Source organism: Orbicella faveolata, unplaced genomic scaffold, assembly GCF_042242905.1.
Source record: "Orbicella faveolata isolate gen_17 unplaced genomic scaffold, um_ofav_v1 contig_14, whole genome shotgun sequence".
Classification (NCBI taxonomy): domain Eukaryota; kingdom Metazoa; phylum Cnidaria; class Anthozoa; order Scleractinia; family Merulinidae; genus Orbicella; species Orbicella faveolata.
The window spans coordinates 9,025,001-9,039,541 of NW_028301541.1; the positions used below are offsets into that span (position 1 = coordinate 9,025,001).

General features: G+C 39.3%; 1 protein-coding gene across 1 annotated transcript in view; it reads right to left on the bottom strand.

The window, feature by feature from the left end:
• The window catches only part of LOC110049051 (uncharacterized), a 44,447-nt gene extending 32,247 nt beyond the window's left edge, over positions 1-12,200 (bottom strand). The window contains exons 1-11 of the mRNA XM_089287516.1: positions 11,993-12,200; positions 11,140-11,403; positions 10,030-10,233; positions 8,977-9,159; positions 8,222-8,488; positions 7,042-7,236; positions 6,130-6,321; positions 5,418-5,612; positions 4,637-4,888; positions 3,250-3,441; positions 2,445-2,630 (exon numbers count right to left, since the gene is read on the bottom strand). Coding sequence (XP_089143642.1) covers positions 2,445-2,630; positions 3,250-3,441; positions 4,637-4,888; positions 5,418-5,612; positions 6,130-6,321; positions 7,042-7,236; positions 8,222-8,488; positions 8,977-9,159; positions 10,030-10,233; positions 11,140-11,403; positions 11,993-12,092 — 2,230 coding nt within the window. The 5' untranslated portion in view covers positions 12,093-12,200. The remainder of the gene's footprint in view (positions 1-2,444; positions 2,631-3,249; positions 3,442-4,636; positions 4,889-5,417; positions 5,613-6,129; positions 6,322-7,041; positions 7,237-8,221; positions 8,489-8,976; positions 9,160-10,029; positions 10,234-11,139; positions 11,404-11,992) is intronic.
• Positions 12,201-14,541: the final 2,341 nt, after the last annotated feature.

A 14,541-nucleotide genomic window follows, 5' to 3' on the forward strand; every position in this document is an offset into this window, starting at 1 on the left:
AGACGTTCGAGCAGTAGTACAACTTACTGAAAACCAAGGCATTTATCACGGTTAACAACGACGTTCTGTCAAGACAATATTTGACACGGCTAATTTGCGCGAGGCGTGCGATACATTCCGATACTATGGTCTTAATATGATCATCAAATGTCGAGTTCGAATCCAAAATCACGCCGAGATCTTTGGCTGATTGTACTGGGGAGATGTCTTTTCCCAACAAAGACAAACGAAAATCATGGAGCTTCGAAGTCATCTGTCGGCTCCCGAAAACAATTAATTTCGTCTTGTCTGGATTTAGTAATAGCCGATTTCTGAAGCACCAGTTGCGCACACCGAGGAGGTCTTCGTTCATCTCCTCAACAATCCGTTGGGTGTCTTGTGAATGAAAAGAAACAAACAATTTTGTATCATCTACATAGCATTCAGTAGAGCAATTCCGTGGAGCTTCCGGTAGATCATTAACGTATATACTAAATAATAAGGGGCCCAGGATGCTACCCTGAGGTACTCCATGTTCAATTGGTATTGGATTGGAAACAGTGGAGTGAATTCGTACAACTTGATATCTATTTGTGAGATAGCTGTTAAACCATTGTAGCACACTAGTTGAGGCGCCAACGTCTTGTAGTTTTCGTAACAGTATTTGGTGGTCGACACTATCAAACGCTTTGCTCATATCTAGGAGAACACAGGCAGTTAATTTCTTTTTATCTATTCCTTTAAGAAATGCATCAGTCGTGCGAAGTAATGATGTTTCAGTAGAGTGCCATTTTTTGCTTCCATTTTGTTTTGTCGTCAGCCTCTTCTTTGTTGTCAAATAGGTGACAAACTGATTATAAGCGACTCTTTCACAGACCTTTGACAACACAGGTAGTAGCGAAATTGGTCTATTATTGTTAGGAAGTTCGTGATTGCCTTGTTTGGGAATAGGTGTGATTTCGGCTGTTTTCCAGATCCCTGGGAATGTTGAAGATGAAAGAGAAGCATTGATGATTGATGTACAAAAGGGAGTATAATCGGCAGGCAGTCTTTAATGACTCGAGTTGGCACTTTATCAATCCCAGGAGCCTTATTAGAAGGCATTGCATTTATAATGTCCTCGACTTGTTTACATTCAACAGAATGAAATGTAAATTGCTCAGATGTCGGAAAAATTCTAGGAGTAAAGATGCTGTTATTCAAGTCGAAGTTGTTCTCTTCAGCCAAAGATTTTATTTTGGAATTGGTTGATTTTCCAACAGACGCAAAAAAATTATTGAAAGTATCCGCCACGATCTTGTCCTCTTTGCTGTAAACTTTAGGGGAGACTGATCTTTTAGGGATGTAGAGCCGGATTGCCTTCCAAATACAATTTGTGTTCCGTGGGTTGTTTTGAATCTGATCTTTGATGAATTCACTCTCCGCTGCTCTGATTGACTTCCTGACTTGGTGTTTAAGGTTTTTATAGGTAGACCAGGCATGTGGATCATTAGTATTGGTGTTTTTAAATTACGCAGCTTTTTACTCTAAACGTTAATTGGACCAATTTTAATGCAGTTTCAATTAATATGAGTTGCTGTGACTGCCTTGTGATCTGCGATGGATAACGTAAGCATAAGCGCCTTTACGAAACTTCCGTGGATTTAAACAAACAAACAGAATAACATCTTAAAAGCACGAAGGTGTATTACTAATTTTGCTCAGTTAGTATTAACCCCTACAGAGGTGATAATGGCTCGTCGACATAAAAGTAGTAAAATACGAACGCCAGCTTTAATCTGTTCAGGCTCCAGGTCCTGGCCTATCATGTTAAAATCTGTCCTTTAATCTTTAATCATTATTTATACACGGTACAAAATTCATCAGGTACAATAAATTCCAAGAAAATGTCTAAGATTCTAAACCTAAAATTCTAATCCTAATATTATATTAACTTACAACAATATTCTACTTATAAACCTGATTTCCATGAATGCCGTGTGTTTAAAAATTATGATAGAGAAAGCGTTTAAATTGATTTAAAGAACCGGCAAACTCTCTACTGTTAAAGGGTAAGCTGTTCCAAAGGGTTACGCCGGTGTAACTAAAACTATTTTTCATGTAGTTAGTTCTCGGAAAGGGAACAACAAGTTTATTAACCGAGTCCTTCAGAGCATAATTTGATTCATTTCGCGTTACAAATTTAGAAGTGAGATGTTCAGGAACTAGCAGACCGTTTAAAGACTTCAAAACCATTACGGCTTTCTGAATATGACGTTGAAATTGCCAGTCTTTCCAGCTGAGTTTGTGAAACAAGAAATCGACATCAGCGTCATAGCCCGATGAAGTTATTACTCATGCAGCACGTTTTGTAGTTTTTGTAGCTTGTTAGATAATGTTTTGCTAGAATTAACCCAGATTAGGCTGCAGTAATCAAAGTGAGGTTGAACTAGTGATTTGAGAAACAGTGACGCTTAACAACTTACCTGCGCATGTTAGAGGTGAACCTGACCAAGTCCCATTTTCCTGACATCGTCTCTCTTTACTTCCACTTACGGCTTTGTATCCATGTTCACAGTAAAACAGGCATTTATCACCATAGGAAAATGACGCTCTTCCACATCTCGACATGATAACATTGGCTGTCTTATTCAATTTATCGCATTTCACAACTGAAAAAGAAGATTTAGCCATTTTTTTTGTTTGTTTTTCTTTTTGTCCTTGTCATAATATTTTGGTAGTTAGGTATTTTGGTATGTTAATTTTTTAAATTATTTAATGACTTCATGGTTTCAAACCTTTTTTATTATTTCTAAGGGATACGAATATTTTACAATAACAGAATTGTCAAATACTTTTGAAAAAATAGTTCGTGGCAAGTCTCACGCGGCGTTTCGTCTTGCCCAAGAGACTCTTCGGAGACCTTTTAGAATTTACGAATCATTTTTACATGAGCTTTTTCGCTCAGACGCTAAGCATGAACAAATACCTGTTTGATTGCTTAATTAACTGATTGATCAGCCGATGACCCACGTAGCGACCGACCAACCGACCGACCGACCGACTACCTAACTGACTGATTGTGTTGGTTGACTGTTGGTTGGTTGGTTGGTTTGTTTGTTGGTTGGTTGGTTGGTGACTAACTAACTGACTGACTGACTGACTGACTGACTAGCTGACTGACTAGCTGATTGATTGATTGATTGATTGATTGATTGATTGATTGATTGATTGATTGATAGTGATTGATATTTACGTAGTAAATATATTACAGGCTCATTTCAGGCTTACTTTCACAGTGTGTCTCATTTCCAGTCCAATTAGCAGGTGGCTTTCCGTCTTCAGCTTCACACTGGCGGTGAACAGAACCCCTGATACGGTAACCATTTGGGCATGAAAACGAACAATTTGATCCGAAACGATTTTCATAAGTACAAGACACTCGGAACTTGGAACTCTGGTACTTTGGTATGCAGTACATCACTGAAAAATTCGAATCACTTTAGTTAGTTTTAGCATAATTGAACGAAAGATAGTTAATAAGAAATAAATAACAAGGTTGTCACATGGAAAATCATTTTATAACTAAATTTATCATCATTCGATGCATTTCTTTATTTTCATTGGCCGAGAGCCAACTACCTACAAACAATATTCTGCTCACGCGTAATACCGTCTTAATTAATGTGTTTTGCTGCCAATAACATTAATATTGCTCATCGTTTCCCTGAGTTGTCAGAGAGTGATTTAGATAAAAAGACAAACTTGATGACCGAATGATAAAACAATGATTGATCCCGGTTTTCGCAAAAATATCGCGATTTGTAAGGGTCTCGAGTAGATCAGTTATTTTCCTCAGCCTTCGGCTTCGTTAAATAATTGTCTTCTCGCTACCGACAAATCACGATATTTTACTCAACCGTCCAATAATTGTTTATTATTTGTTTTTGAACTGTCCCCTTCGTCCGTTTACAACACCTTGCCTTATCTACCACTTTACCACTACTATCTTACTGTGCAGTGCGACAAGGGATTTTCGACTTTTCTTGCCACTGGTTTGTTGCGCCTCATTTGGAGAAATATTTGACGTTTAAAACCCCTTTTTGCAACATATAATTGTTTGATGCAATAGAACTTGTATTGGACACTTAGCAAATACAGATTCTTAAGACTTAAGTCGCTGCGAGTTGCTGGAAAAGTAGAACTATCGATCATCAACTGTTCGGAACGTTGAGGGACAGCTTCGTGCTTGAAAAAAGCCATCTGCAATTTTTAACGAACGCTTTTCAGTTGTCATGGTTGCTTTGCAAAAATTGTCTCGTGTAACCTGGCCTTAAAGGAGCTCAGTCACGGTTTGCGCATATTGAAAAGTTTAGCCTTAATTTCTTAAAGTCGTCGTTTGTAATCCATGTTAATTTTCTCCAGTCTTTAGCCATCCTTGTTCCTATATGGTTTATCATTATGTCTTTGGTGTTTTTCTACCTTATTAAACTGTTATTTTCAGGTTTCCTACCATTGAAAGGTAATTTTGTATGTGGCCAAAATAACTCAAAATACCGAGACTGAGCTCCCTTTAAGCACTTTACACAACACCACTCGCCTTCTCCTCATCACCCTCGCCCCCTCCCCTTCACAGATGACCCGAATCAGGACACTTTGAGTTCTTAAAGTTACTTACCGGATACAGTGACTTGAAATGAACATTCCTCTGTATTTCCATCGTCATCGGTAGCGATGTATTTGACAGAATGAATGCCTTCTGGAAATACGTCACCAAGTTTTTTGTCAACACGACGAACTTTTGGTTCGACTCCTGAATTGTCTGTAGCATGCGGTTCAGTCCAATTGATCCTCTTTGAATTGGAATTTCTATCGGCATATTCCACAGTTGTGTTGGGGCAAGAGTTGCCAAAGTTAGGCGCGGAAACATCTGTTTAGAAAAGCATAGACACGGAATAGAATTAAAGTTGAAAGTGAAATTGTCCTTCAGAAATTGTCAGCTCGTGTTAATGAGAACATTATTCCACAGCTCTAGTTTAGTTACTTTTCATGGAGGTTCAGCTCCAAGTCATTCTTTTTTTAATCTATGAGTACCAAACTTTTTCCTAAAAGTGCTACTAGAATATACTCTTTTCTGCTCCTTTTACTTATTTTCAGCTACAATTACGGCAAATATCAAGACAAAATTGACACGAAAACTATACTAGTATTTTAAAAGGTCCACGTACTTCTTTGAGAATTGGACTGAGACGGGCTTGTCTGTGAAGCTGGTGGGATTTTCCGCGCTGGTGTTTTGCTTCAGTGGCGGAGGCCAATTAAAGTAAGACTGATTATAGGTAAGTTAAGTTCCCTGGCAGCTTCGTCGCTTGCAAAGATTTCTTCGCTGCTCTGTTGTCAAACTTAAGTATTTGCTGGTGAAATCCCACCAGCTACACAGGCTAAGACCGGGCACAACGTACCTTTACAGAAGGTGTTCGCAGTGAAAGACCAGTCACCGCTCTGGGTACATGTTTTTATGGAAGGACCTTCAAGCCGGTATCCTGAAGTGCATTGAAAACGACACTCTGTTCCGTAAGAGGAATTGGTCTCTTCGCAAGATGCAGGTTCCACGGAGAGTCCTTTTGAATTCACAGGAAGTGGGCGGCATGTCACAGCTTCAGCATGAAAAAAAAACTCTCTTATTTCACAGAAGATACTACAATGACAGCGTTTCAATATTCGATTATCTGATACAAAACGTAATAAAAAATAGTATCATTTTCAAAAGTTGTGCTCCATTTGGTGGTGGTCCTGAGTTACTGAGAACAGGGCTTAGAGAGAGAAACCGAGAAAAGACCTAAACTAAATTTTTCGTTTAAAAGTCTACCCGGCCATTTCATGACTTACATTTTTTGGCTCTGGTCTGAATAGGGTGAACTCTCAGTGGAATTCTAAAACATACTACACAAATCTCTGTTGAAAAACAATTTTCATTCACAAAAGATGCCATCTGCAATGGTCCTTTATAATATTTTGATTCGTCAAGGTAATCCCGTTTAAAACATGTTTACTTCACAGAATATGTACTCACGGATGATACTCTTGAATCTTAATTACGGATTGTGAAGTCAACGATCATGCATTGCGCAAATTCTAATCACAATTGCTTCTTGATATACTTGTTTTTCTGACCTTCACACTGAAGAGGTGAGCCACGCCATGCTTTGTCAGCATTACACACTATAGAATGAGAGCCCTCAATGCGTTTATATCCCTGATGGCAGTTGAAAAAGCAGGTTGTCCCAAACTCGGGAGCGCTGTCTTGACATCCATTTCCTGACATACTAACGTTGGGAGGTACTGAAATGGCTGGGCACTTGACCACTGCAAAAACAGAAGTGTCATGGTACAAGTTTATACTTTGCAACTGCACATAGCTGGCTGCCTGGGAAACCCGCTTAGCAAATAGAGGACAGCGCCGAAATAGTGGTGAATACTGAGTTACTAACAGTGACGACTGCTTAACAGTTCAGCCGCCTGAATAGCAATAAATTCAACCTAAATAGCATTACAGTTAGCTCATGCAAAGTGTACTAAAATGAAAATGGTTAACTCTCAATAGCTGAAAGGGGACATCTTGTATCATTGAGAGCCATATGAAATTATATTGACGTCAAGTCGGAACTATTTAGGCTACGCGTGGCACCATTAAGACTTACGTGGTTAACCCTGGTGCTATCTAGGTTAAATGTGACTATTCTGCACCCTACTTTGTTGGCTATTTACTATTTGAGTTCCAAAACACCCCATGGAAATTCTATGGTTTGCAATTCACGAACAGGTCAAAAGGAAAGATCGATGATCGCGGAATACAATGTCCCAATCCAAACAGGAAAATGAAAGGTTGCTGGTTGAGTGTTGGGTTTCCTTCTCATTTTTTTTTTCCTTTTTCAAATTTTTGTACCTGAGAGTTATCATGGCAGGTTTAGTTCTTGGATAGCTTATTTTCAGAGAGGGTATATAATGTAATTTTTCCAATTGCAAGTAGCTATAGTAAATGTAAACAAAATGATGAATTCAACCATATCAACTGCAGGTATTTACCTGTGCAATTTGTCTCTTCCCCTGTCCAATAAGCAAGGTCATCCACACTCTTCTCGCATTCCCTCGGAGGGCTCATTTGTTTATCCTCATACCCATTAAGGCATTTAACCCCGCACTTGGTACCAAGTAAATTACCGCAATTTGTCGGGTCCAGCACGCCATTTGGAGGCGCAACAGAAGCATTACATCGAAGAACTACATAAACAAAAGAAAAGACCTGTAGTTCAGATCATCTTCTGTATTCGGAGTTGTTGAAACCGGCAAACGTAGTGTTCGCGTTCTTGATCTAAATGTAAATCTTTACTGTGCAGAAACTCCCGAAGTGGACACGGTAAGCACATGGACACGGTGAGCAGTTTTTTAATCGCGATTGTAGAAATGGCATTTAGATATTATTTCATTAATGCCTGGGTCCTGCTTAAGAGAGCAGTAGAACTAGTATTTTGAATATACTGACCGGGGTGGATAGTTCCACTCTGGGATGACAAGTGGGAGGAAAGGTGATCTATAACAGTTCTTGTGTGTCTGGGTGTTTCTCTATTGGTATTGTCCTGTATTGTCTGGTTGCGCGGCAACGTTCGACCAAGATCTTTTTATCAACATTCACAAGACCATGGACAATTAATTGAAAATAGCTCTCCTCACTTTGCCATCCATGGTATTGTATCATTTGTGTTACACTGGATTCTCTGTGGTACACTTCTTTGACAAAAAGTGCAGCCCTACTACTTCTAGATTGAACCGACGAAACATTTTGTTTAAGAAATAGAAAATATTTACCGTGCTTGTACAGAGTTGTAGAAAGCAGAGTGGACAAAAAACAGGAAAAAAAACTTGTTTACCCAGCGCAGGTTCTGCCTTAGTACGCATGAATACTTGAAAAGGGCTTCACATTCCCAAGAGCAATTTAAATCACACATCTCAAGAGCTAAATGATACCAAGGGATTAATAGCTTGTTTCTTTCGACTATTATGATTAATTGCAGATCAGAGTGCAGAGACCACATTCTACCTCAGAACCACGCGGTCAAAATATATACCCTAATCATACATACCCTTTAAACCGCAAACGTCTATATGGCTCACATAAGGATGTTCACCTATATACCTTATATAAAGGGGTACCCGACTTCCCCGAAAGAACGAGAATTGTAGGCAAAGTTAAACCGACAACTGCTACCTTTCACTTCTACTATAAAAGAGCATGTTTGTGAATTTCCACTCAAATCCCTTGCTGTAAAAACTACGACGTGGGTTCCTTCTGAAAATTTATGTGATGTATCTTCCGGCGAAATCTCTACTGGAGTAACCACCATTTCAGGAACTTGACCATCATTATCCTCAGCCGTAATTGGCGGCCAGAAAACGATCTTGTCAGTCTGTCCTTTTTCGGCAATGACAGATTGGTCTGGCGGACAGTCACTGGTAAACTCCGGTTTTGTATTATCTATGGATGAGACGAGTATTAAAAAACAACAGTACTAGGTTGGGGTTATGAGGAGAATACAGCTAAGTAGTTCTGCCAAGTCCCTCCAAATTTAGCATTTTGATTTATTTAAAACAGAATATAGCTTCTTCGTTATCGCAGCTTACATTTTTATATTCTTTGTCATTTTCGTGGTCATAGCTATCTCCCGTGACGTCACGTGGCGTGGCATGACGTGACGTGGAGTTAGGTGGCGTGTCATTCGTCAAGAATAGAGCGGTGACAGTGTAAAACAAAGTCATACCTATAGCGCCATAGCAGTGACGACGACTGTATCATTACATCTAGAGTGCAGTCTGTCTGCAGCATAGTATCACTAAAAATAACTAAAAAGAAACCACAGGTCGCAGTTTCATAAGTCCCCTCTTGAGTTGGCTTTGCAGTTTACGTTGGAGTCCCGTTGGAGCCTAAAGAATTTGCCCAATTAACGGGTTACTTTGGTATCTTACCGACGCAACTGAAAACTGGACTACTACTCCAGACTCCATTGCTACAAGAAGCTTGAGTGTTATCCACTTCGAAGTTATCCAGGCATGAAAAGTAGCATGTTCCCCCATGAGGCGGCCCAGTCTCACAAAAAGAAGGAGTTACTTGTCCACGGTTAGGAAGAACCACGGGGACACATTTTTTCACTAATACAGAAAAAATCATTTTGAGTAGTAGTAGCAGTAGCAGTAGTACCAGCAGCAGTAGTAGCAGTAGCAGCAGCAGCAGCAGCAGTATACAGTATACAGCAGCAGCAGCAGCAGCAGCAGTAGTAGTAGTAGTAGTAGTAGTAGTGTGTCAAGTGTCAAGGTATTTAGCTGCTAACAAACTAATTGGGTACACTAATTACGTCGTAAATAAATACAAAAAAGAGTAAGTTATTCATATAATTTAAAACGTAACTTAAATCGTTCGTAAAAACGTAATAAATAAATAGGTAACTAAATAATTGAAGAAACCAATTGTTTACAAAGATGAACAAGGAAGAGAGATCCTAACGAAGAAGATACATATTCACTAGGGTTTTGATCAAATCAACTTCTTAACTCACTAAAACTTGCCAACTAAGGTTGGTTGGCTTATTTATTTATTTATTTATTTATTTATTTGCTTTTTTATCTTTTGAGGTAGCAAACCCCATCTTGGAATGGTTGAGAGGACGAAAACCAACCTGAGGCGATCTATAGTTAGTGTAGAGGGAAAGAGGTATGAAAACTTCCAGGTTGGTGCTCACGTGGCATACACTCTCCCACAAAAACCAAGTAATGTCAACAACCACCATGAATTTTGCCTAAACATGATGGGGTGGATCGATACAGGATTTTGGAGAGGGGGGTTTCGAGATAAGGATGGCCTCGGATATGGGATTACGGCATTCTGAGGCCAAGTCAGCGTGTTATAATGTCTCATTTTTTTTGTTACTTAGGGGGTAACACCGAACCCACCGAAACCCCCAAACCTCCCCCCTTCCCCCTCCCCTATAACCGCCCCAGACATCATAACACAAAAATGCTTACCTGTACATCTAGGAGAGTTCCTTGGGTTCCAGTCGCCTTGTGGAGTGCATACAGTCGTTGAAGTGCCTTCAAGCTGGTAACCAAAGTTACACTCAGCTCTACATATTGTATTCACTCTTACTCTTCGTCCATCACCACAGTCTTGTTGAGGTGTTTTTACGCCATTATCCGGAGTCGTCCAATCATTTGCGGCGCAACGAATTTCTATGGAAATATTTTTTCAACTTAGTCTTTTTTTTTCATTATTGTTTCGGAAATTTTAAAGCATGCTTTCTTTGGTTACTTTCAGTTGTTGTTGGGACATCGATGTTTTTTTCAGCCTCGGTAGCATTTAAACTTTTCGCTCTATGTACATGTAGTTGCGTTGAAACTTGTATCTTTATCTTTACTAACGCTTTTCACCTCGAGAAGAGAAAGGTGCTTTTATTATAAGAAATTGCCTTTAAGGGAGTTGTTGTTACATTTTTAAGGCTTCTTAGCATTTTTTGTACTTGAGTTTGTTTATTTTAGGTCATTTTAGTGGTCCTCTTACGAACTGAAAAATCAAGAAATCTAAAATGGCGGATCCAAGATGGCGGCTGTTTGGAACTCATGACGTAATTACTCAATGATATGACAACATCATTCCATGTTGCCTACGTCAAAGGAAATACAACTCGTGGTTTCTCTCGGAGGCAAATCTACATAATATATTTATAAAGTCGACGATGTAATTGTAAGCATGCCTGGGTAAAAGGACCAGTCAGAAAGCTGGCTGCCAAAATTGTGATGGTTGTCTAGATAACCTGATGAAAGACTCGAACATGGTCCAAAATTCTCTATCGTTGTTTAATGGAAGCCTTTTGTGCTTAAACACCAGTGCAGAACAAACGAATGGTCATATGTTATCGTCATGGCATAGTGCGCCAAACATAGACACAGTGTATTACGGCCGAAATTTAATTTCTTTTTTTCAAGGGTACGACCAGCCTTTCTTCCCTTCGGTTGGCTTTTTTCTCTCACCGTAATTTTTGAGCGATTCTGAACTCCAAAATCGAACAAAACCTTTTCGCTCCACGGAAGGGCTAATGAAACTTGACAATATCTGTTAAGTTCTTAGTATTTACATACCAATACATGAAGTTCCACAGCGTTTGTATCCTGGAAGGCATGAGCAGGTACGTCCCGCGTCGGTTTCCTCACAGATTTGCTCACAGCCCCCATTGTTGCAACTGCATTCGTCACAATCAACATCTCGCGCACAAGGACCTGAACAAGTCTTTCCTCCACAGCTGGGAGGAGGACGAGTACAGCGTCGAGTCTGACGAGCTTTGCCCTTGCAACTGCAATGATCCACCGGATCTGGAGACCATCCACTCCATCCGCCATCTACTTCTACAGGTAGAAAAGCAGAATACGTGGTCTTTTGTGGACGACAGTTGCATGAGATGAGTTACAATGAAAACATATAACCTAGAGGAAACTGCTGGTTAATCCTGTCTAGACCTGGGGAAGGGGCGGGGGGGGGGGGGGGGGAGTGAGCTAGATTTCCTGCGCTGATTGCAAACTTTCCTCCCTAAAGACAGCATTCTAATTTAATAGTAGTCAACTTTGTGACTTTTCATCAGTGAATTAGTATGATATTGGATTGTTTAATATTATATTCCTAAATCCTTACAGTCAACTTTGGAGTTGTTCTGACATTTCTGCCAAATTCGGTCATGCAACTGAACAGATCATGCAACTGGTCATACCAGTTACTACTGAAGCACCTGTGTATAGGCGATATTGTCAGATGGTGGCCTGGTTACCAAGCGCTGACGTGAGATTGCGAGCACAGTTGTTGTATGTGGGACTTTTCAGAACTACGGAATTACAGAGCCTTCACAAAACTGTTGTTGTGTTCTTTTATGCCTCAAGATCCTTACAACATGAACGAATAATGCATATAAGAATCATGCAAGAATAATAACTGACAACTTACTACGACAATTGCGCCTTCTTCTGCTGCAGCTATGTGCAATCTCGAACAATGAAGTCGAGATGATAAAGATTAAAATGCCCAGCTTAAAATGTATTAGCATTTTGTGAAGAATCTTTCCTGAGGTCCAAAATGCCACTTTATTCGTGTTTCAATACCACTTGGCCTTGTTTTCTTCTCTCGCTGTGTTTAAACTTTGAGAAAAAAGCGTTTCCCTAAAAGAAAATGAAAATGAATTTAAAATGACGCTAAGCTACGGTTTGGATACTCGCTACGACCTACCTTACGGAAAAAGGTCCATATCTTTTTTCTCGTTTTTCGCGAGAAAAAGTAAAACTGCTTAATTATAGGAATAAATCAGTTTAACTCCATCTTAGCTATAATTACAAATAGATGTCGACAAATTACGGCTGTCCCTGGATGTAGGGGATATAGCTTCTGTCCATAAAAATGAGATGTTCGTAATAGCGGGGTGTCCGCGAGGAGAGAGTTGACTGCAGTAATTTTAACTTGTAATCAAGTGAATTTTTTTTTGTTCCTCGTATTGCTTTCGCTCCTTGCTTTTTACCAGACGCTCGAAAAACTAAGCTTGATACAATTCCTTTACGAAATACCTCCCCACCACCACTTATGACTGATTGCCATTGATTGACTTGCTTATTGATTAATTTAACAACCAGATTTTGAGCTTGAAATTTACTTCATATTTACATAAAATAACGGTTTCAAATAATTTCTCGACATATTATCAAGAGTGTGTCCACGAAAAAACCAGGCAGGGGGTGATGATACAGTTCAAATCACCGATTTTGCTCAAATTTGGCACAGATGTTTGTGATTATGGCAAAAACAGTAGGGAAAAATATGTTATTCCCTTCAAGTTATAGGGACTCCCTGCAATAATGGCCATTTGACACGAATTTATGCATATTTAATTAGCTGTCTTTGGTTTAGTATTTTTACAACAAGAAAAACCATGTGAAAATGATTTCCACTGGATCATGTCCTACAACTATCAGTCTAAAAGCACAGATATTCATTTTAACTGGGCAATTTGATTTCTTTCCGTGGCTTCATCTCATGTAAGGTGCATGTTTCATAGTGTTGTGAAAAATATTTGCAATGGGTAAAACAGTAGTGTAAAACAGACAGTTTTGGGTAGACCCCCTGGGATGACGCCATCGAAATGATGACATCATAATCTAAGATCACCGGAGCGGAGGGGTGGAGGGTGTCATTGGAAGGATGACATCATAATCTAAAAACGGGTAGGAAATCATGTGCTTTAAGTATTTTTTCGAGGGGTAAGATTATATAATTCTGAGTTTTGAAGGTGATTGAAACAATGTTTTTCTTAGAACGGCGATGAAATAGAATTATTTTTAGGAACAGAAATCATGTGCTTTAAGTATTTTTTCAAGGGGTAAGATTATATAATTCTGAGTTTTGAAGGTGATTGAAACAATGTTTTTCTTTTAACACTTCGAATGGCAGCCCAACAAATTTCAGAAGGGTAATTTCATAACAGAATAGAATATACTTCGTCTTAATTGCTTTATTTTTTCTGCTTGGGAGATCCTAATTATGTAGGCGAAATGGACCTTTTCAGGGTATGAACCCTAAATTTGAATATACATTTTGAGTAGTCGCTGAGCAGAATAGATAACGCCGGCCATTAATTACCCAGACGATTTGACTGATCCTCGAGATCAAATAGTGTGATTACTGTCTGCTTTAGCGCCATGGGCCAAAGTTTATGTGGATCGCGGTTTCGTCTTATACGCCTCAGCCATTATAAGAATCTATGATTGCGAATAAATCGATTACAGAACAAAACGACTCTCTTTGTTCAAACACAATAGAGTTTTCGACTGCTTCTTTGTTATTGCGTAATAATTTCCCTGGGTCATTAACGCGTAAAGTTACGCAAGTAGACAAGTAGATGCGGTCTTTCGTGGAATCGTGCATCCATGTTAAATATTCTAACAAAACTTTCCTCTTTTCTGTATAGAGCCAGCACGGCATTTTCAGCTTTTATGAGTGCTATTTCTTGTGAGTCTCCGCTGCGTTCGTATCCGGAAAACTTGGCCCGATCGCAATTGCGAAAGGACATCAAACTTTTTGTGAAATATTTAAATATCGAAACTATCTGGAGATTGATTCAATGAAGTCACAGTTACTTTCACTTCCTTGTTATGCAGTAAGAGGACAAGGGAATTAACTTTGCATTCATTTCTACGATAAAGGAAAATAAAGAAATGGCCCTTAATCGGGCTTCAATCGGTAGCCTCATTCAATCATTCAAATAAACAGCCAGAATATTTTACATTACTTACTACCTTAACTCGCACAAAGAGTTTAGAGCAGTCAAGGCAAGAAAATGGTATGGCTAGCAGCGAGCTCTGTGCGTGTATTCCAGTTCTCCGTAGCAACCTCAATTACAGCTGTAGTTGAGATGAAAAAATAGAACTGACCGTTTCGTCGTTTGGCCTTATCTTGTTCGAAGTTTCCATTTCAAATAAATCATGCATGCATTCAATCGAAGTCGATCT